Source organism: Sesamum indicum, linkage group LG11, assembly GCF_026168435.1.
Source record: "Sesamum indicum cultivar Baizhima isolate 11 linkage group LG11, ASM2616843v1, whole genome shotgun sequence".
Classification (NCBI taxonomy): Eukaryota; Viridiplantae; Streptophyta; class Magnoliopsida; order Lamiales; family Pedaliaceae; genus Sesamum; species Sesamum indicum.
In genome coordinates, this window is record NC_142667.1 from 14,953,492 (window position 1) to 14,974,491 (window position 21,000).

Genomic DNA, 21,000 nt, shown 5'->3' on the forward strand with positions numbered 1-21,000 from the left:
AAAGGCCAAACGTGTATCAGAGAAAGTCCAAGTGCAGAAAACTCAAAAATGTCCAAGCATCATACGTTCGTTTAGTATTACACAAATTTTCAAACTCAAACATCGTATTATTGTCTTGACACGAAACAAGAAAGACGCATACATTATACATCATCATAGGTCTCATTCAACCAGTTCCATTACCATTGTTGTCACCGTCGTCTCCGTCTCCACCAGAATTGCTACCCCACTGATTATAATACTGTCTAGGTATGTTATGATGGTTGTCTAGGGTGCCATCTGGATGGCCGGCCGTGCTGGTTCTTTCTTTATTTGAGTTCTCTGCCACAGATACCTTTCTGCCATTGTTTTCCCCACTGTTGACAAGAGCTCTCCGAGGAGCTGCCAAGCATAAGGAAGTAAGTAAAGCAATGAAGAGAACGGCCACCACTTTCATTTTCTCTCCCGGCTGCATGGTTGGAGACAAAACCATACTACGTTAATAACAATTCCAATTCAAGAAAAGAGATATGGTGTCAAATCGTTCCAAGTCATACAAATTGTGATAGAGCAACGTCACAACAGAACAGAAGCAAAAGTAAAAACCTTAAAGTAAAAGATGGGTTCAACGTATATTTTCAGCTGACTTACCTGAGGCTGACAAGCAGAAATAATGTGGGTGGATTTACAAGAAGAAATTCACTCTAATATATATAGAAGACTTTGTTACTGTTATTTGTTTGGTCATACAAACATTGGATCAAGAAATGGGGTATCACCAATAAGTAGACAAGGGTGAGTGGATTAGCAATATTTACCTTTGTGGTGTTTTTTATAATGAGCAATTATGATAGAAAAGAGACTTTGTTGTCCGAATTAGTTGCCTAAATAGGAAAATCCCACTTTGTAAGTGGGTTTATTGATCACAAGGTCAACTTGCAAGGTTATGGATTTACTGTGTTGGGAAGCTTTATGATATCAAAGGTTTGATTGGTAGTGGAAATGAGGGCGTGGAGAAGGCTTTTTGAAGCACAAGTCACACATAATTGAACCATTAGCATTAGGTTTTCCCATTTATCTCTGATATCTGGTCCCCACTCCCTAGGCCATTACTCCAATGTATATCAACCTAATTAATATGTTCTTTTGAACCCAATTCTTGAATGACTTGTTTCCATCCACTTCCTAATTCATTTGAGCTTGAAATTGAAGTCCGGATCCGTATTAGCAGTCCGTATGTTGAAAATGTACATAGGATTCAATATTAATTTTCAAACACTATACATACAGAGAATGAGTCATCTTGACTTTCAAATTTCGAGAGACAATTAGTATCTATAATACTGATACACTTGAACTCATCACATCAAATTTCAAATTTTGATGATTTTATTACTCGTATCACTAAAGTTTAGTGGTAAGAATTCTACATTCGACCTGGGCTCGAATCCCAACAGCCACACACTAATTCTGTTTTTTGAAAAGTAATTTCATTTGTACGACCCAAATTGTGCGTTTACCTTTTAGATAATTGAAAGTTGTACCCTTTTGTGTACTTCATGTGTTGGTAATGGTACTTATAACTTGTCCTTGTTTTGGTAACATGGAGAAACTGACCGACTCCCATTCATTTTGCCTTTCAATATCATTCATTCAGATGTGCCCATCTCTCTTCTCCTCTAACCAAAATTTGACGAAACTACCAATTCAACCCTTTACATTAATGCCTAAATGAATCCAACTAAAATCTTCCACGTTATTGTTTTAATTTACTCAAAATTTTATTGAGGTTTAAGACCATTATATCTAAACTTGATTGATTATTACTCGAATCGATTTCAAACAAATTATAACGAGCTAAATTCGAGTAGAATTTGAGTATTCTGAATTTGTTTGCTTACTTTTTTTTATTATTATTAATCAAATCGAGCTTAAATCGAATTTCAATGTAAAATTATGTTTAGATTATCTTACATGCTTAACAATCTAGCTAGATGTTATTTCATAGGAAACATGTACAAATGATCCAAGTGAAAGTCGAGGCACATGATCTCAAAGTTGCTAGTTTAAATCTCATTAAATACAGATATTAATATATTGTAATAGTAGTTATTGATTAATTACATACATTTATTATTAATAATAGATACATGTCTATTGAAATTTATAAAGTAATTGTGATCACACACTTAAAAAAAATCCCAAAATTGAAAAAAAAAATTATACCTCCTTTGAACAATTTGCATTCAATTTTGAAGTTGAAAATCCTCTTCCAAGGAGCAAAGGAGTCAGAAATTTTAGTTGGAAAAAATTAAACAGGCAGGGTGCCAGCTAATATATATAATAATAATACTCTTGGGAAAAAAATACTGAGAAACACACGTGATATTTAATTAATTCAGTAGTCGAATCAAATCAAATCATTGTCGTGCATTCCACAATACTCCCATTCAATCATGTATACCTTAATATCTTCTCCCCCACACCTACACACTTAAAATTAAACTCCCACATCTAAAATAGAAAATAAAAATAAAAGATAGTCTGATATTCATAATCATTTATTATTTTCAAAATAATGATAAATAATTTCGTCTGAAATTAATTAAATAACTTCAAATGCAAAAGAGAGAAGGGGTTTATATATAGTGTGGTAAATGAATTGTGAATTAGTTTGGGCAAGAAAATGACATACAGAGATGTGTATGTATATATGTGCATGTGTAATGGGGTAATGGGCCGAGGTGTGGCCGGTGAGCAGAGATGCACATAAGTGTATTGAGGTGTCACCAACATGCATGTCTCCTAATCCCCGTGAGCCACAATGGGCCCTATCTCTCATGTGCTATTCATTCCTTCCTATTAATGACACCCCCACCCCACCCCACCCCACCCCAACAACAAGAACCTTCCTTCCTAGGGTTTCCTTAATTAAGACACTCCTTTGATTCTCCTCTAAAATATCCATGCTTGTAGGTGGCAAAACATCACTTGCTTCCTCTTTACTACAATTATGTTATGAACATTCTTAAGTTAAAACAGAGATACAATTATGTCAATCTACTTCCTAATGTTTGCACATATATATTACAAACTAAAGATATGATCATATATATTACATTATAAATTCTCAACTGATCATATGATGTTGAGGAAAAATCAAGACGCAAAACATTGTTGCAGTGCAAGTTTGTGTAGTACATCCACACGTCAGGACATATCAGTATAATTATCTTGTATGTTGTCCGTAACTCGTACCGAGTCTCTAAAAATTTCATACATGCAATCATATATGTGGATGACTCTTTACACACACATTTGATGTCAAAAAGTGTAAGGAGTTGAGATGTTGTATAACGGTAATTAAGAATGTGTTGTTATAGTCAGGAATATTGAATTGGTTTTTTCTGGAGAAGTGGAGAAACAGTTGAAATTTTGTGTCTGTGAAAGCGTTAGATGATTGAAGAGCTGGAAATGATGTAGGGGAGATTGGTGGTACAAGAGGAACGTCCTTGGGGGATGAATCAGTTGGCTGGCTTTTCAATTATGCTTCTGCCCAGATGGATGATATATCACATCAATCACACACACACACACACACATACATCCTCATGGAAACCAAAACCAAGCTTTACACATACATCTGTCTATCCTCACAGCTCAGATTTTCAAGGCATTTCTCATGCAGAATTTAATGGCAATGCATTTTGAACCATACAAAACTCTGATGGATGGATGCGCGTAAATACTTATGTAGGAAACAAAATGGCAATATTAATTGATATGGGTCGTCACCATCTTAACTATCATGTACGGCATAACGGCAACATGGAAAACTAATAACATGCGGTATCTTTAGGTGCTAAGTGTGGTTTTCGGCTTTTTTACTAATACAAAATCAGTATATTGACAAGCAAAAGTGTATGCAGAACGATGATTCTTAGATTCAAGTTCTACCAGATGAACAAGTCGGAACGAGTGAGAACAGAGTTTGTGAATAAAACAAAGATACTTAGGACAGCACACTGATGTATAGAAATATATATAGTTTAAGTGGGGTTGTCTGTATATTTTTAATTTAAACCAAAGACTAGTTCTTCCTTGTATTTGTTTCAGGTTCATGCATAAATTCTTTCCTGCAACTAAAGTATGGCGAGGTGGTCAGAAAAGCAGAGAGATTAGAGATTTGCAAAATTTTGTCACATTTCTTGAGTGAGCCAGGGATAAGAGTTATGTGCCTACATAAAGAATACCAGAGTACGGCCAGTACTTGCTTCCTGTACTCATCACCATCATTACTTGACTTCTTCATTAATAATAAAGACAATTAAATAATCACAAATTTGAGGAAGCGCCCATTAGTTAAGACAATTAGATAATCACAAATTTGGAGAAACGAATAGCAAGAAGACAAGGCCTGGCCAGCACTAATGATCAATTAATAAAAAATTAAACAATTAATTAGATCACCTTCTTCAATTAAACAACATATTTATCCATTTAATAATTTTTAACTCAAGTTCAAGAACACTAAACTTGGTGTTACAGTTGTCTGGGTCAAATTGGCTGACACATATGACTTTAGTAAAATGAAATATATGGCATCTCCATCCCCTTTCATATTATTACACACGGACGAGAGGGAAAGAGATGCATTAATTTTTTATAATATCTCAAGTAATGTGATGAGAATTATAAGTGGATATTGCACTGTGCCCAAGAAGCTTATCTCTCCCATCCCTCTTTCATATCTTATCTATACCTTTCTCAACTGGTGGGTCTAACTTTGAAAACTTCGAAAGATCACAGAGAGAGATAAAGAGAGAGAGGATTATGATGAGTTAATACTTTTTCCATATTAATCTAAATCATACAGTGCATGTTCGTACAATTTCGTATGGAGATGCAATACTAAATGATGAAGAGAAAGGTACAGCAGAGCAGCCTGCACTACAAGTGCACTTTCAAAAATCACATTCATACTTAACTTGCCTCTTAGCTACACACTTATGTCAATCATTTAATGTTCCCAAACATTGGCTCTTTCCCAACTCTTATATAAAGCTTTCCCCATATTCAAACATCATCACTCCCAAAAAACTTTCCACAGCACGATTTCTCTCTCGTGCACATATTACAGCATTTGCACCCACAGAAGAGAGAGATGAATATCATGAATGGAAAACTTCTTAAAACATGCATGAAGAAGTGGCGAAGAATGGGTCGACGAGTCATACCTTGTGCAGCCTGTGATATGTGCTGCTGTGGTTGGTCTTTGTGGCCTTCGCTGCAAGAAGAGAAAATCGTCCCGAGTGACGTCCCAAAGGGCCACTTGGTAGTGTATGTAGGAGAATACCAGAAGAGGTTTGTGATCAAAGTTACCTTACTGAAGCACCCACTCTTTCAGGCATTGCTAGATCAAGCTCAAGAAGTGTATGACTTCACTGCTGATTCAAGACTTTGTATCCCCTGCGACGAGAATATGTTCCTCAGTGTTATTCAGTGTGCCAAATCTCCACCAGATCGACTCTCCATCTGCTTATAAGAACTCCTGCAGAGAGTCTTGCATTATGATATCATTCATTTTGATTTAACTCCTGATTTAGGATAACAGCGCGTATATCCATAACCTATTGTACACTATGTTCAAGAGCCATGTGTATATTCATTATTCAGCTGTACCGAATAACAGTTTTAATCACCTATGTAATTTGTCCAAAATGAGTAGAATATTTCATCCGGAGCTGGAGATATTCAAAGATTCACTAACTTAATCCTCTCAACTCAGGAAGACCTCTCAGTAATGTCTCTTGATGGTTGTCAAATTGAAAGGTTTTTGTGTAACAGTGTCTTCTACAAGCATGCTGTTGGATGTTTTAAAGTGGTTGGCTTAACTCCTCCTCCCAGGTACTTCCCGCTCGAGGTATCAAGTGGTTAAAATTCTTCCCCATTTTTTGAACTTGTTGAACTCAGCTGTAACATTTCCTAAGTTACTACCATAACTTCCGCAACTGCTCCCCTAACTAGACAAGATCATTACAAAGCACCTAACTTGATGACTGATAAATCATACTCGATAGTCCAAGCAGTAAATGAAGCAGCAGTCAAACTTCCGCATACATGTAATAGCTGCACCAACACCTATATGTGATATAACATCAGTAGAGCAGAAAAAGAAATCAATTTAAGATAGCAGGAGCACTGCAAAATATCACAATTGACATGCCTCATTCATTCCACAAAATGGCCGGACATGCTGCATTCATTCCACAATATGGCCAGAAAGGCAAAGCCAAAATAGTCAATAAGGAGAATTTTTTCATGAAGTCCATTTCCTGACATGCTTGTGCTTTAGTTTGGATTCATGAATATTGTTTTCCATATTAGAGAGTACGTACGATTTCACATTTCAGGATCAAATTTAAATTATGACTGGAGGATATATTCTCTTCAGCAAACTTCAATGATGACAGAAGGTGAGTCAAAGTGGGAGGTTAAGGACCTGTAATTTTCCCATTGGCATAACTGATATAGAGGGATATTTTAGGGACTAGGGGGGAAATTAAGGAATTCAAGTGGTACCACTTGAACTGTTCAAGGGGGTTATACTATTCAGGTTATCAGCATTCAGCAGTCTGATGGCATCCCAGGCAGCAGCTAACATTAAGACAGACACCTTCTTGGATGCTTTGCTGCCTCAAATAACCTCCAAAGAAACTCATTATATCTCTTCACAAACAGATGATAAAATTTAACAGTTATATGTCACCCTGACATTGAATTATGTCATCAGCAGATACATTAAGATTCAAGAGCATCACATTTTTCCTGGCAATTTCGGCACAGGCTATGTCTTCGAACGTTAGAGACCTCTTTTGAGTTATGGAACACTCAAACCAAGCAAGTAATATGCAAGCTACTAGTCTTATGTACAATTAACTCTTTGCTGCAAAGGAAGTCAGCTACCAACAAATCAAGCCTTCTGCCTATCTCTTGTTATATACCATAAGCTCTTCCACTCCCTATTACTCAACTCCCTACAACTATAGACGTTATTATATTGTGACTAAGCAAGAAATAATATAGGCACCGTTTACAATTCAGCACCTATATGTTGTGGAGAAAGGAAGTTAATTAGCTCTTAGCAGTAACTTCAAAGCTCTACAGGGGTGCACATTGTTTTCCTTAGAAACAAACACAGTTCACAGGTGAACACACAAGTGAAACTGATTCGCAGATAATGAGTATTGACAAACATTATCTCATAAAGAAAATTCTGATACTGTACTCGGTAATAGCTAGCCCACAACAAAATTATAAGCTCCCATAAATATGTGCACGCGATGTTGCTTTAGAACTTCAAAATCAATGCTTCTGATTCAACAAAGCAAACTTTAAAATTGTAACAAATTTACCATGATTGGATAAGACCGTAAAGACCAATGTTTTTATGAAAAAGTGGTACAGCATCAAAGCCTCAGGAAAAGAGAATTATAGTTTTGTTAACAGAATGTTGCTGACGTGCAAAGAAAGTCACTAAAGCTACAACTGCATCCATGCAAAAAAAAGCTAATAAATGGTTTTGATTATATGCACTCTGAAAATGAACTTGCTGCTTGAATGTCTTGCCACCTTTAGTATCAGTAACAACAAAGTACATTTTAGAAGGCTAGAGAGGAATAGGTTGCACAAGCGTTATACACATCATGAACTTACGCAGACATTTACATTATATTTCCTTAATGCTATGTACATACTAACTGAATGAGTGGTGGCACCACCAGTAAATGCCAGTGCCAATTTACAATGGTTACAAATTAACAACAAAAGTACCAACAACATTACCACTATCTGACCTTAGCAATCAAGCTAATTAGCAGTTCTTCAGATACAAAAACTCGAAACCCGTGAGAGATAATTTTTACAAATTCTCATTGACTATCATCTAGCAATATCAAGTAGACCTTCCAATTCTCTTCTACCAAATGCCATTCCAAGGGAAGTATCATCTTTTTCCCTTGCAGGCCAAGCTACCATGAAATACACCTCCATCAAAGATTGAAAAACCATCGTAAAAACCTCCGCAAATATCCTCCCTAAAATCCATCTCACTGCAGACCCGCAAATTATTGCTTCAAACCACCTTATCTGAAAAGCAGGGAAAACAGTGCTACCAACATGTGGCAACCTTCTTTAACAATCTCCCTAGTCTTCTCGAGTCCACTATTGCAACCCAAGAATCAATAGCAAATATTAAACCTACTATCAAGTCACTCAAGAACCAGATAACAATGAATCCTGCACTCTCCCACTCATGCCCTATTCCCCATGGTACCGAGTTGGCAAATGGCATAAACTTCATCCTCAAGAAAACCTTAAGAAACACATATTGATCCTAAATCCCCCCAAAAAAGCATATCCCCATCAGCTGTGCGAGGGCATCCCTAACAAGCGCATTTCATCAGAATGAACCCTGGAAGTCTCTTGAGCCCGATAGTTGATCCATCCCAAACCGAGCGAAAAAATGACCTGTGGTGCCCCAGTAAATGGTCCAGCACTTTAAGGAAAATAACCGCAATTACCCAACTACACGTAAAAATGTAAGCAAATAGAACATATAATAGGCTGCGGACAGCACAGCGGTAAAAAGAAGAAAGAAGAAGCGTCCCGACGCCCCAAATCAAAACCTTTTATCAGGAAAACCAAATCCACGACTGCATTACCACCATCTAAACTGGCCTCCACAAATTTGGTATCATCTTCTTCCGAAGGCGTAATATTCCTTTTAAATTCCGACTTAAAACCAAAATCTCCGGGCTTAACAATACTATGGGAAGTAACTCCGTTATCAACGAGTAACCGGAGAAGTCGTAATCAGGGTTGAAATCCGAGAGAGTGACATAGTAGCATTAGCTAGCGGCTTCCTGGACGAGGGGCAAAAGAAGGAGCGTTCCATATCAGAATCTCCGGAGAAGTCATCGTCAAGAGTTCCGACGCGGGAGATGCGGAGAAAGGCGCGACCGTGCTGGCGATGGTGGTGTAGGCGGGAAACACCGGAGAAATTGATCCGGGAGAGGAGCGACTTCAAGGAAGGGTCGCGGTCGATGAGAGAAGAGAGGTAATGAGAAGCGGTGTGGACGTTGGAGCGGAAGGTAAGGAGGAGAGATGAGAGGAACAAAAAGGTGGGGAGGTGAGAGTAAAACAACTACCTCCTTTGCTTCAGGATTTGGGTAGCCGTACCCTGGGGGATGAAGAGCGGCGGAGGTGGAGGATTGTGGTGGTCCATGGCGGAGGCAGGGCTATGATTATGGATGATTTAAAAGTTGGCTAGGCATGGAGGGTATAGCGGATGAGTTGGATGTAGGAATTGGAAACAGGGAAGAAACTATTACTATTGTAAAGTATTCTTATCAGTACTTCTTTAATAGCAGAATAAACAGCGCTATCATTTGAATTCTTGTTATAATTTAACAATTGCAAACATGAAACAAGTCAAACTTCATGTTGTATTCCAAGTTTGTTGTCAACCTCCGAAACAGATCAAAATACGTTTCTGTTTTTTCAGACTACCTTACTCTTTAAACTCGTGGTCCCTTATTTTGAGCTTGTACGGGCATGAACATTGTACTTGATTCCATTGAACATTACTCTAAGGTAAGTTAGAGCAGAGTGGGTAACTTGGGGTTAAGAAAAGAATAAGAAAATTAAACAAAAATAAGAATAAAAACAACAAACCATAATTTGAGAGACCAAAAGCCACAGCTTGGATAATAATAAAATAAAATGTAAAATAGATAAGATAAAGATAGTTTAAAATAGTGGTGATCGGAATTCAGTCGAGTAGGGAGATGGAGAGGTTGCGGTAACGAAAAGGCAACTCATTTAAAATCGGGCTTCTCTGGGTAAGTGCAGCCGGACCTCTGGATAATGACATTAGCTGCATAACTGCCTGCTCTTACGCATTCTTCAATGGGTTTCTGTAGAACCATCTGAGACAGAAATCCACCAACAAATGCATCCCCTGCCACAAAACTATATAAGTTAGCATTTCATCAACCAGGAAAATGGAGTCAACAAGAAGGTGATGGGCGTGGCTCGTTGGAAAGAAGTTTCATTTTAGCGTCATCCTAAAATGTTTGATTGCTTTAAAAGGGGTTACCAGAGAAGGAGGTTCTTAGGCTAAGTTGCAATTATTTATCTTAATTTTATTTGGTTTTTGTGATGTTGAAATTGATCGAATAAACTTGTGGATACCTTTTGGAATTAGGTTCTTAAAAAGCAACATAAATCCACACACCTGCACCATTGGTATCAACAAGTTTCTCTTTTGGCAACAGAGTCACAGGGAATAATTTCACCTTCCCATCCTCTGCAACCACAACTGGGTCTGCACCTTGTGTGATAACAGTAATTCTTTTGTGTGTTCCAGATGCCTTTGGCAATTGGGAAATTTTTAGAGCTATTTCTTCAACATTCTCGGTCTGTTCAAATAAAAAGCTACATTTAAGTCCATAACAAAAATATAAACATATGTGAATCTGGTCAATGAAACCATTACCTCCCAGCCATGAACTTTGGAGAATGTTCTTGCTTCTGTTTCATTTCCAAAAACATAGTCCATATACCTGAAGCCCAAGTAACAGGATCTTAATCAATATCTCTACTTCCCAATCATCCAGGGGGCCAAAAGAATCAAGTAATTGGGCTTACGGGAATACTTTGTCTTGTACATCCTTGAAGAATTCACAAATAAATGGGGCAGAGAGGTTCATCATAAACACCTAAATGTAAATGAACATTTAGGAACTGAAGGTGTCTCGTTTGAATTGTTAGTATAGCATCGAACTACGCAATAAACTAATTAGCCAATGTCTCACCTTGTTTTTAGCAGCAGCATGCTCAGAAACAAGCATGATAGACTCTGGTGAAACAGTGAGAAAAAATCCAGCAATATAATAGTACTTGGCCTTTTCCACTGTCAAAAGATAAATGAGTTTGTTTGGCGAATACATAATATGGACCAAACCTGCAAAACTCACCCAATGCCCAATTTTCTGGTTTTTTCAAATGATCAATTTTGTAGCAATTTGCTGCTGACAGATTAGCAACAAGTGATCTGCAATATAACATTCCATAATGAGGTTAGTGAAATAGATGCATGCACAATAAGAGGAGGATCCATGAAAAGAATGATTCAATCAGAAGAAAATACAAGGGAGTTAACCAAACAATTTTCTGCCCTCTCCTTTCTGTACTGGCACAATTAAACTGTTCAAATGACATCTAAAAACTTATGCAACTCAGTAGACTAAAACACGACAACGAGGGAACCAAAATCTTAAGCAGTTTGGCCATTTAAGAAACTGACCTTTGGTCACCAACCACACACACAGCACAGGTACCAGTTGGAGATTCATCTTCGTGGTAATGAACCTAATGCAACCATGGGAACAAGAAAAAAAATATCGCCATTATAGATTTATTAGTCATGAGTTTACACATATGTCATAACAGATAATGGAAGTTGATGTGACAAATATATCTTATCCAAGTGGAAGATGCATAATATCTATATCGATACACACCTTAATAAGAAAAATCATTTTGATGTTAGTGTTCGTATGAAAACAATGATGATTATAGTTAAAAGGGCTAAAACCTAGAGAGGCCACTTACATTGACACCAGCTTGTTTTGCATTTTTCTTCATTTCTTCTCCAAATTTGTCCTTTCCAATTGAGCCCATGTAACCAGTTGCACCAGGAATTTGAAGCATCCACTGAAGATGAAAGTTGAAAATAATAATTAGGAAAAAAAGGGACACTATTACTTCGACAAGGTTATCAAGCCACAAGCTGGAAAGCCAAGTACCTGGGCAACTCTGATTGAATTTTGAGTAGCACCTGTATCACAAAATTACATAAACGGACAAACCACTAGTAAATACTGATACTAATATGAGATAGGTTTGTCATAAGAACCAATAGAGAAATATCCTAGTATGCATCAATGATCATTTACCTCCAGCAATGAACTCCACTTTGTACTTAGATGCCATTTCGTCATACCTGGGAAAATACATTCATTGATAATTATCACCTTCCCTGAAGATATAAATAGTCATTTTAACACCATTTTATGCGTTCATACTGACTCTACAAATACTAGCTACTCAACAGAAAACCAGTCGCACCACAAACGAATACCAGTAATTCAATTACTAAACAAGAGATTTGAAAGAACAGCTGCAGAGAGAATTTAGTATAAAAAATCGAGTTACTTACATAGGCAAGTGCTTCTCCTCTGCGAGAATCGCATTGTTCGACTTAAGATCATATCTGCGTGCAAAGAGCATAATTAGCTCCAAAGGATTCTAGATCCGCGGAACTACGTACCCTACAAACTAAAACGCACTGAAAAGGCGCCTTTTGCCACCAAAAAAAAATAAAAAGGCGAAACGAAGAAGAAAGCAGCAAATATATAGGCGCACATGCAGAACACAGTAATTAACAAGCTAAACTTGGAGCACCGCATATAGATCGGTGAACATAAAAGCCAGAAACATAATAACAAACACATACTAAACCGCCAATTCTCAAGCTCACACACTCGTACAAATCACGATGTCTACTCCAAACGTGCGAGTATAAAGAAGCAGTAGCAATCCAGTGAAATTACTTGTCTAAGAACCCTTGATCGACGACGGCGGAAATGTCCAAAAGCGGATTTCCCATTCCCAGGAGAATTCCTTCGGACTCCATTTCGACTTTCCGCAATGAAAGAAATGAAATGAACGTCAAATTTTGGGAAGTGAGAGAGGCGGTGGAATGAGAAGGAAGGGATGACGAATCCAACTGAATATAGAGGTAATTAGCGCTGTAAGACTGTAAGTTCGGTGAGTTAAGTAATCAGTGGGGCCGGACGAGTAGAGGGGATGGAGATTTGTACCCCCAAGAGTTTACTATTTCTTTGATTCTTCAGTTGACTAATTTCATAATATCTTTTAATTATATAATCAAATATTTAATTACCTTTAATAATGTATTAAATTAGATTTTTTGCTTTATAAATTTTGTGAAGAAATTATTTTACAAAGTTTTAATTAATTTAATATTTAATTTTATTTTTTTTCAACCAAGGAATTATTACTTATGAAATACGAGTGATGAACAGATAAAAACAAAATATATTCATATTTAATGAATACTTTAAATCGAATAACGAAAATTCAACAACTCCAGAATGTAATCAATATTATTGTGAAAATTCATTTTTTGGCCTTTTCTATGACCCCACTTTGTCATATTGGATTGATGCACATGAGCTTGGCTTCCCCGATTATCTTGTTGCTATGAGCTTGTACCTAGTCTATATCATTATGTGTGTGTGTAGTTTAATCGACTAAAACGAGTAGTAATATATTTCACACATAATAGCTAGTATTATCAATTAATTTAAAATTGGAGTATTCCAATAATCTTCCACCATTAAAAGTTGAAAAAACTTATAACATATTAATTTGTAAGGCATTATATCACAATATTGTTTAAGTGTATTTGTTCTGTAAAATCGAACCAAAAAATCAAAATTTCTCTACACTAAAATGGCAACTGAATACAAAATTGAATAAATTTTGGTTTGGCTCATTTTTTTGCTGAATTAACCAATTTTTTTAAAAAGAATCTTTACATCTCATTAAAATAATAATTAGTATTTATTACATATTTTTAGATTAACTTAGATAAATTTTATATTTAAAATATATTGAACAACCATACCTTATTGAATACCAAATTTGGCCGAAATGGACTACCGAATACCGATTTTATAACATTTTTATTATTTTTTCACAAAGTCATTGTCCTATTATTCTATCGATTCTTTCTACACATTGTAATATTTCAAGGCGTTGTAATTAATAAATATATTTTATTATATTATTAAAGATAATTAAATATTTATTATATAATTAAAAATATTTTATCAAATTTAAAAATTTGTGTTTGGAGTCGTTACTTAAAAATTTTTAAAAAAATAAAAAAAAAATGATGAGTCGTTACTCCACGACTTCTTTGTATTTTGTAAAAATTTCAAAACCACGTGGCTTTTTGCAAAATATATATATATGATGCTTATGTGCCTAACAATATAAATTTGATAATATCAGAAAAGTGTGCTAAGGAATATTAAAACTTATGCCAATTGCAAAGGAAATGTCTATGTTTTCACATCCCAACAAGAATTAGGATGGGATTTATATTGGTTTCATAGAAAACTTAAAAAGGTATATAGCTTTCAGATATATCTAGACAGTGCAGTGTGCGATCCGTTACCTTTTCAACCACACCCAAAAAGACAAAAGGGGGTTATGTCATCAAGAACTCTTTGAATGTGTTTAGTTACTATCTATCATCCTTGCTAGGGGAGTAGCTGCTCTGGGGTGAGTCTAGAGTTTATATACTTGAAAGTAAAAGGTTGCAGCAGTTGTTTAGCATGTTCTCAACGGTGCAATCCAGCAGGAGGTGACAATGAGAATGAGGTCCGCCCTGGAGTTTGCCGAGTCTGTCACCCACTGAAGGTTAACTGGTGAAAAACTTAGGAGAAGAGAGGTTTGATGCTGCAGTGGGCAGAGGACGCTTCATATGTTGAAAATGGAGGGACCGGGCAGGGGCCCTTATTCCATTGCCCGCTTGAAGGAATGCTGAGAAAGTGATGGGCGTGTTAGGCATTCGGATAGTTGAAAGACCCTGAGAAGCTTGAGGAATTTGCGTAGATGATATTGAATTCATGCTTAAACCGATTATCCCTTGTCCTGCCCAAATGTTTCTAGGACCCACCCAAGATGGTTTCTGCATTAGTTGGCTCATCACTAGTAACCAACAAGGTTGATCAGCTGGATGGGTAACCAACCATTCAGCTCCACTGAGGACATAACCTGTGGATCAGCTGTGCAAGGGCTTGCTAAAGGTTGATCATGTCTAGCAGCAGCTGGTGCTTGGTTAGCTATTCTCAAAGATTGGTGCATTGCTGGCTGGACTTGGACAAGATTGATTGGATCTTGGCCGATGCTTGATTCAACTCTTGAACTACTGAGTAGCCAGGTCGGCTTTCAGCTTCTTGTTGGGGTGTCCTCACTGTGATTGATCCAGGTTGCTGAAAACATATATTCTCCACCAAAGAGTTTGTCAGAGGAATACATCAAGAGCTGAGGTTTTCGCGTCAAGGGTATCAAAAACTCAATATGAGAAAGCAAAAAGGGCATTATGTGAAGTTATATATTATGTGGACCGCTCATGATCCTGCTCTTTTTCTCATTTATAAAAAATACTTTCTAATAGTACAAGCTTCAGACTATTTTCATTTCTTAATTTCGAAAATGATATTACGAGAGGGTTTTTTTTGTTCTTTTTCCGTTGCGTAGTTTAGAAATAAGAATTTAAAATTATCTAAATAAATTATAATTAAAAATTTAAAATCTATAATTTCATATCCATCTATTACAATGTAAACTCATTTGAATTGATGAATATTTATAAGATTTCGATAATATCATATTTTAGAAATAGTGAATTGCAACTTGAATTAAAGCTTATATAATTTTCATTTTAGCTTACAAAGTTGTATATAAAATTTCTAAGAAGGAAAGGCCGCTGGACTTCGAGGGACTTGGAACAATTTTCAAGGGGTTAGAGTTAGACCGTACGCGAGAGCAATCCAATTCAAATCTTCTGTTCTCAGTGTAAATGGGGAGAACCAAGAGGCGCCAAATATCGATAGCATTAGGGCTCGTAATGCTCATGGGAATCGCCGTTTACTTCCGACTTTGGACTATTGATTATCGCGTCTCATCTAATGATACCGAATTGTTAAGGTCTGCCGTTTTTTTCTTGAGTTTCTTTCCTTTTTTTTTTTTTTTTGCCGTTTTATCTGTAGTTGTTGCTTGCCGACGCGATCGTGTGATTGATCTTGTATACAGCATGCGGATTCCTTTGTTGCAAACTGAAATTAGATTTTGTTTTAGTTTTAAGTTTCTGTAGATCACAAAAATACTGTGGCGGTATAGATGTGTGTTTAATTGCGCAATACATGCGTTTTTTAATTCGAGCGCGGAACAAGTTATGTCATGTGACTGCAATGTCGACGTGTTTTTGTGCGGATTCACTTCTTGTAGGAGACAATTTGATCTCGCTAATAGAGAAGCTATGGATGAATCTGCAGAGTGGAGAAGGAGGTATGATTGGGAGTTCGAGAAGGCTGCCGAGTGCTCCAGGCAACTGGAGGAAGTAAGTGAGTTTTGTAATAGCTAATTCTCAATTCAACTGTTTAACCCCTTTCGGCATCATATCCCGAACTGTTGTCATGGATTTAATGCAAATCTGTCGGGGAACTGAAAGGACTGAGTGTTGTGAACATTTGGCCATAATCTCAACATAGTAAGAAACAGTTTACCTTCAGTAATTTTCAGGAGTGAATATAATAACCAAGATTTTTGAGCTATGGTTGGACTTGCTTGTTCTTGTTGGCTTGTCAGTTGAGAATAAGATATTTATGTAACTCATTGTGCTTCTCTGCTTGTGAGATTAAATTTTTCTCCATGTTGACCAAGTCTTTTGGGTTGATGAAAAAGAAAGTTTGTGATTTCCCCAATTTCATATCCGACTCCTGTCTTGATGAAGAAATCGCTTGGTGTTTAGAAGCACTGCCCTATTTGGTTTATGTCATTGCAGGCTACAGCAATTTTTGCTAGTGTTTTGGTCTTTCAGTGGAGAAGCGTAACCCCAGATGTATCTAACAGCATGACTGATCCCAGTCTTTTGTGTACATAGATTAAGAAGTCTGCTGGAGAAACAAAAGGGGTTTCGGCTGTCCTGAACAGAGAGATGGAAATGTTGCAAAAGGTTCCTTTTATTGAACTTCTTTTTGTAAATCGTTCCTTTTATTGAACTTCTTTTTGTAAATCTGATTACTGTGCCTATGTTCTTTATTTTACTACAGATCCTTCAAATATGTTTATACTGGGAATTTTTACATTTGCTAATTTGTAAGCTGCCTTACATTTCCAGGAAAATGTGGATTTGCTTGAAAGGGTTGAGTCTTTGAAACAAGAGCTTGAAGCAGAGAAATTGAAATGCAATGTCCGTAAAATGTAAATCATCTAATGAGGTATGGAGTTGGAGGATATCTTTTGTATCAGAGATTAGTAGCGATTTCTAGAGTACGTGCTTGTTGATAAGAATCATACTTTTTGCACTGCACCAACGACTGTAGGAGATTGTGTCCTCTTTTTTCCCCAGACTTGAGCTACTTTGACAAAGCCTATGGATGTTGAAACATACTTTTTGCACTGCACCAACGACTGTAGGAGATTGTGTCCTCCTTTCCCCCAGGCTTGAGCTACTTTGACAAAGCCCTATGGATGTTCTCTCAGAAGATGAATTATGCATTCTATGTTACCGATGACAACAATCAACCAAAATTAATTGTTCATCTGTTTCATGCACCAATTCTTCACAAAAATGTCCGGATGTACCACCTTATACAAGCTGGTTCGTGTTAGTCAGACAGCAGATTGATCCATTGTTGGATTTAAGAACTCAAACTCAACATTAATGAATTAAGGTGGCAAGAATTTATCTAGTGGCTCCTCTGCTGCTACTCGATGCCACTTCATTCTGAGATCACAAGTAAATTTCTACTTCGACTCTGTCATGGACTAACAGGCGAACAAGTTTCTCTGAAGTCCCTCACTTGGGTACCTACACCTCCTCTGTTTCTTACAGATTGTTTTTCTGGCAATTTAGTGCAAGAAAGCTATTTTTGTTTTCTTCACATGTTTGCTTGACAAGGTCTCAAGTACTTTTGACGACAATCAGCCCATCTTCCCAGGAGAACAAAAATGTGAATGTTGGCTGCAGATAAATATCCAACAATTACATAATTGTTCCACGTCTACGGTTCATACTTCAAATGACGGAGTCAAAATTATCCATATTGAAGTTGAAATATGTATTTTTTTTTCTCCCTTTATTTTTCTTTATATGCTCCTTTGTAACCCCTCCCCTGCATAATTTGCTCATTCCACGTTAAAGACCTTACCGACATGTTGAGTACTTAAAATTTGCACGCCTTGTTGAGATGGCAGTCTATCAACTCTGTATGCTGAAAATTGTTATGAAGATGCTCTGAAATATTTCGATTATTTCTTCCATCCAAGAGTCTTTTATATGCAATAAAAGGCTTGGTATTGGACCACACTTGATGCTCAATTCGTTTACTTGCAAAACACCAGAATGTAGAACTGACAGCAAACAATTGATCTGAAACCAATTTTTTATCAATTCACATGCCGAGTGAACTAAAAAGCCTTTGACACGAAGACTGCATTAGAATTAATCTTGAACCCTAGTCAAACATGGGACATAAATGATATTGATTTGAAACCACACCGGTGGTGAAACCAACGCACTTGAGCAAAACAATTCTTTTTCCACCACTGGTGAATAAATTCTACATTACCAAATTCCCTTCACCACCGAATTCAGTGATATGGTAGTAGAGGCATCCAGATCTTTTTCCCTTGACTGTCAAAGCAAAAAACACCCAGAAAGTACAGAGCAGCAGCATCCAGTTGATCATCAACTCCCTTCACAGCTTTTATTTCGCATTTTTGTGCTACCGGGAAGCCAGAGACCAGAAATTCAGCAGAAATGATGGGGACACAGCAAACCAGCTCAGAAAGGCCATGGCTGTAGCTGACATGAATCTTGTGCAGTGGTTTAGATTACATTTATCAAGGTCATTCCCAATGAGGACGGTGATACCAGCAGAAGCACAGGCAGCAGCAAATGTTAGAGTTGAAGTTATCTGCACGAGAACAGCAGAGATGCTTATGGATCTTGGTGAGGAAACAAGAGTAAATGGGAATAGTCACACGAGCATAACAGCCACAGCAAGTTTGGGTATGCTGGTGTCTGACTAATGAATTTGCGAAAAGTATGTCCAAATTGGGATACAGTTGCACTACTAGGCATATGAAGCAGTTAAAAGACATGACATGAAAAAGACTTCTCTAAAGCACCACAACTAAAAGCTTTAGCTTCCAAAGAAGAATTAGGAAAATCTTACTGACAAACAGTTGAAAGTAATTGCAAAAGTTAGACTACAGTACTTGATTACTTGATAAAAGAATTAACCAGACAAGGAAACTCCAGTGACAGCTGATATGCATGACAAACTAACGCATCACCATAGTTGCATATTCATGAATTGGTAAAGAGACATAGGCGTTACGGGACTGAACTGAAGCAACTCTGAATTTTGAAAAACCAACAACCGATATATGAATATTAAAGATCATATTACATCAGAGTTCAGGAAATAAATTAAGTGCATTCTTGTGTTACAACTCAAAATTACATCCTCTACTGCCACAGAGTTGCAGCAAGTTAGCTAAACTTCGACCCAGAAAATGGAAGCAGACTTTCAGAAATCTGGGATCTTGGGGTTAGATTCACTACGACTGAAATTATCTAGTTCGATAAATGCTAACACAGTAATTGAGTGTCTGAGGGAAATTAATTTCAATTAATGCTTCAATAAGCAAAAATATTAAACTAAGAACTTGTGGAGCTAAGAAGTTCTGTTGTCTATCAAACAATTTTTCTTACCCCATCACCAATGGCAAACAAACTCACAACTCCAGTATTTCTGAAACTTCGCCTCACCAAAAGAGCATATATGTCAGCAAGAGCCAGAGACAGGCTCCATAAACTTTGCAAACCAACGGCAGCAACAAGGTAGCTAACGGAAAGAGAAAACAAGTTTTAGTGACAAACCCTTTTCATACTGCAATATCACATGAAGAGATATATGAATCGAGTTCAGGAATTGACAAACCGCCGTAAGACAAAGAGAAGATTTCTCGATTTTACACATAAATGTTTAACGCATACTGATACCTTTAAAGAAAAAACCAAATGCAAGTGATGACCCAGGTTGAGTGGTAAATTACCAACTACCATTTTCTGAAAATAAATAGAACTCCATCGCCAAAGGACAATGGGCCTTGATTGCTATCAGGTCTCACTTTGACGATTAAGGCCGATTCTAAGCTTACAATAAGTAGAAAATCCTACAATGGCAACTGCATTTTGTTCTCTGTTCCATAATCTTGGAACACAGGTGTTGTTACTGGTAAGAACTTCATTTTTATCAGTTACAAGCACAATGCAAAAAGTAAAGTCTAATCCCTAGAAACTTGGAGGCCTCCACTTGAAATTCAAGTATAAAAAGTGCATCTTTAACTCTAAGAATCACCTTTTTCACTTTACCAAACCCAAAACCCTAAATTCGAAGAAAACAGAAACACTGTAAATGACAGCATGTAGAACTTAACCGGAAGGCGGTGACGGAGGGGAAATCGGAGGTGGTGGCCATGACGCAGAGAGAAACGGCAGCGAAGACGAACTGGCAGAGGCGGAGGAAGAGCGCGCCGGTGGTTCCGGCCATTCCCTGAACGTCTTTCATCCTAACCGTCGGCGGCGCTGCATCTGTCGTCGGCGGAGGCGCCTCCACCGGGTGCACCGCTGGCCCGCTCATCTGCTTACTTACTCCTTCAGTATTTACCCATCAAATAAAACAATGAGATAACATAAATTGATATTGAAAAACGATGTAATATTTTATCTTTCAGTTTTCTACTCGAAGTCGAACAAAATTCGAGCGATTCTTGCTCGCACTGAGAAGGGAGGAGACAAGACTGACTGGCGAGGTGGGCGGAGGGCAAGATTCTTTTATTTTTGCCGTCGAGTTTTATACTTGTATGTTTGGTGGTGCTTTAGCAATTTTAAGGCAATTACTTTTTTTTGTGTTTCCAATCTGGACTCCACGTCCTACTCGATTAATTAACAACTGGGCATACAGCAAAATCTATACCTCAGATGAGAGTAACACCATAACAATTTTTCTAGATTTTTTTAATTAGTTAAAAGTTTTTCATTATAATTTTTTTCACGCTGATGCT

The 21,000-nt window shown here is 37.1% G+C and overlaps 4 protein-coding genes, 1 long non-coding RNA gene and 1 pseudogene across 7 annotated transcripts; 2 read left to right on the forward strand and 4 right to left on the reverse strand.

Moving 5' to 3' along the window:
* Positions 1-49: 49 nt before the first annotated feature.
* On the reverse strand, positions 50-1,056 carry LOC110012817 (uncharacterized). The gene is made up of 2 exons (XR_002288023.2): positions 631-1,056; positions 50-448 (listed from the first exon to the last, which is right to left on the reverse strand). It is a non-coding gene; the product is annotated as an uncharacterized LOC110012817 (long non-coding RNA).
* A 4,087-nt stretch (positions 1,057-5,143) lies between these two features.
* Positions 5,144-5,524, forward strand: LOC105174292 (SAUR-like auxin-responsive protein family). The gene has a single exon (XM_011096343.3). The coding sequence runs from the start codon at positions 5,144-5,146 to the stop codon at positions 5,522-5,524; it is 381 nt and encodes a 126-aa protein (XP_011094645.1).
* A 2,059-nt stretch (positions 5,525-7,583) lies between these two features.
* LOC148785121 (uncharacterized) lies at positions 7,584-9,589 on the reverse strand (annotated as a pseudogene).
* A 130-nt stretch (positions 9,590-9,719) lies between these two features.
* LOC105174293 (adenosine kinase 2) lies at positions 9,720-12,861 on the reverse strand. Its single transcript, XM_011096344.3, has 12 exons — positions 12,657-12,861; positions 12,263-12,316; positions 12,000-12,046; positions 11,850-11,881; positions 11,656-11,757; positions 11,348-11,412; positions 11,019-11,095; positions 10,857-10,954; positions 10,690-10,760; positions 10,538-10,604; positions 10,277-10,460; positions 9,720-10,000 (listed from the first exon to the last, which is right to left on the reverse strand). Exons 1-12 carry the CDS (start codon positions 12,737-12,739, stop codon positions 9,858-9,860), a joined length of 1,023 nt encoding a protein of 340 aa, XP_011094646.1. The 5' UTR covers positions 12,740-12,861; the 3' UTR covers positions 9,720-9,857.
* Positions 12,862-15,500: 2,639 nt separating this feature from the next.
* Positions 15,501-17,331, forward strand: LOC105174294 (acyl-CoA-binding domain protein). 3 transcript variants are annotated; one of them, XM_011096346.3, is made up of 5 exons: positions 15,514-15,849; positions 16,150-16,261; positions 16,805-16,876; positions 17,042-17,141; positions 17,247-17,331. In XM_011096346.3, the coding sequence occupies exons 1-4, from the start codon at positions 15,722-15,724 to the stop codon at positions 17,126-17,128; spliced, it is 399 nt and encodes a 132-aa protein (XP_011094648.1). In that variant the 5' UTR covers positions 15,514-15,721; the 3' UTR covers positions 17,129-17,141; positions 17,247-17,331. The 3 variants fall into 3 exon arrangements, with proteins under 3 accessions (XP_020553678.1, XP_011094648.1, XP_011094647.1); XM_011096345.3 differs by having other exon boundaries at positions 15,520-15,849; positions 17,042-17,331; XM_020698019.2 differs by lacking the exons at positions 17,042-17,141; positions 17,247-17,331 and having other exon boundaries at positions 15,501-15,849; positions 16,706-16,846.
* Positions 17,332-18,271: 940 nt separating this feature from the next.
* Positions 18,272-20,823, reverse strand: LOC105174295 (CASP-like protein 5A1). Its single transcript, XM_011096347.3, has 3 exons — positions 20,374-20,823; positions 19,646-19,778; positions 18,272-18,842 (listed from the first exon to the last, which is right to left on the reverse strand). Exons 1-3 carry the CDS (start codon positions 20,574-20,576, stop codon positions 18,651-18,653), a joined length of 528 nt encoding a protein of 175 aa, XP_011094649.1. The 5' UTR covers positions 20,577-20,823; the 3' UTR covers positions 18,272-18,650.
* Between the last annotated feature and the right edge of the window lie 177 nt (positions 20,824-21,000).

Excerpts from the sequence above, each read along its gene's own strand:
- LOC105174292 (XM_011096343.3), top strand. The coding sequence starts at position 5,144 with ATGAATATCATGAATGGAAAACTTCTTAAAACATGCATGAAGAAGTGG.
- LOC105174295 (XM_011096347.3), bottom strand. The coding sequence starts at position 20,576 with ATGAGCGGGCCAGCGGTGCACCCGGTGGAGGCGCCTCCGCCGACGACA. Across the intron at positions 19,779-20,373 it reads CCCTCCGTCACCGCCTTCCG|CTACCTTGTTGCTGCCGTTG; the intron begins GTTAAGTTCTAC and ends TCTTTCCGTTAG. Across the intron at positions 18,843-19,645 it reads TGTTTGCCATTGGTGATGGG|ATAACTTCAACTCTAACATT; the intron begins GTAAGAAAAATT and ends GTTCTCGTGCAG.
- LOC105174293 (XM_011096344.3), bottom strand. The coding sequence starts at position 12,739 with ATGGAGTCCGAAGGAATTCTCCTGGGAATGGGAAATCCGCTTTTGGAC. Across the intron at positions 12,317-12,656 it reads GATCAAGGGTTCTTAGACAA|ATATGATCTTAAGTCGAACA; the intron begins GTAATTTCACTG and ends CTTTGCACGCAG. Across the intron at positions 10,461-10,537 it reads CCAAAGTTCATGGCTGGGAG|ACCGAGAATGTTGAAGAAAT; the intron begins GTAATGGTTTCA and ends TTATTTGAACAG.
- LOC105174294 (XM_011096346.3), top strand. The coding sequence starts at position 15,722 with ATGGGGAGAACCAAGAGGCGCCAAATATCGATAGCATTAGGGCTCGTA. Across the intron at positions 15,850-16,149 it reads AATGATACCGAATTGTTAAG|GAGACAATTTGATCTCGCTA; the intron begins GTCTGCCGTTTT and ends CACTTCTTGTAG. Across the intron at positions 16,877-17,041 it reads AGATGGAAATGTTGCAAAAG|GAAAATGTGGATTTGCTTGA; the intron begins GTTCCTTTTATT and ends TTACATTTCCAG.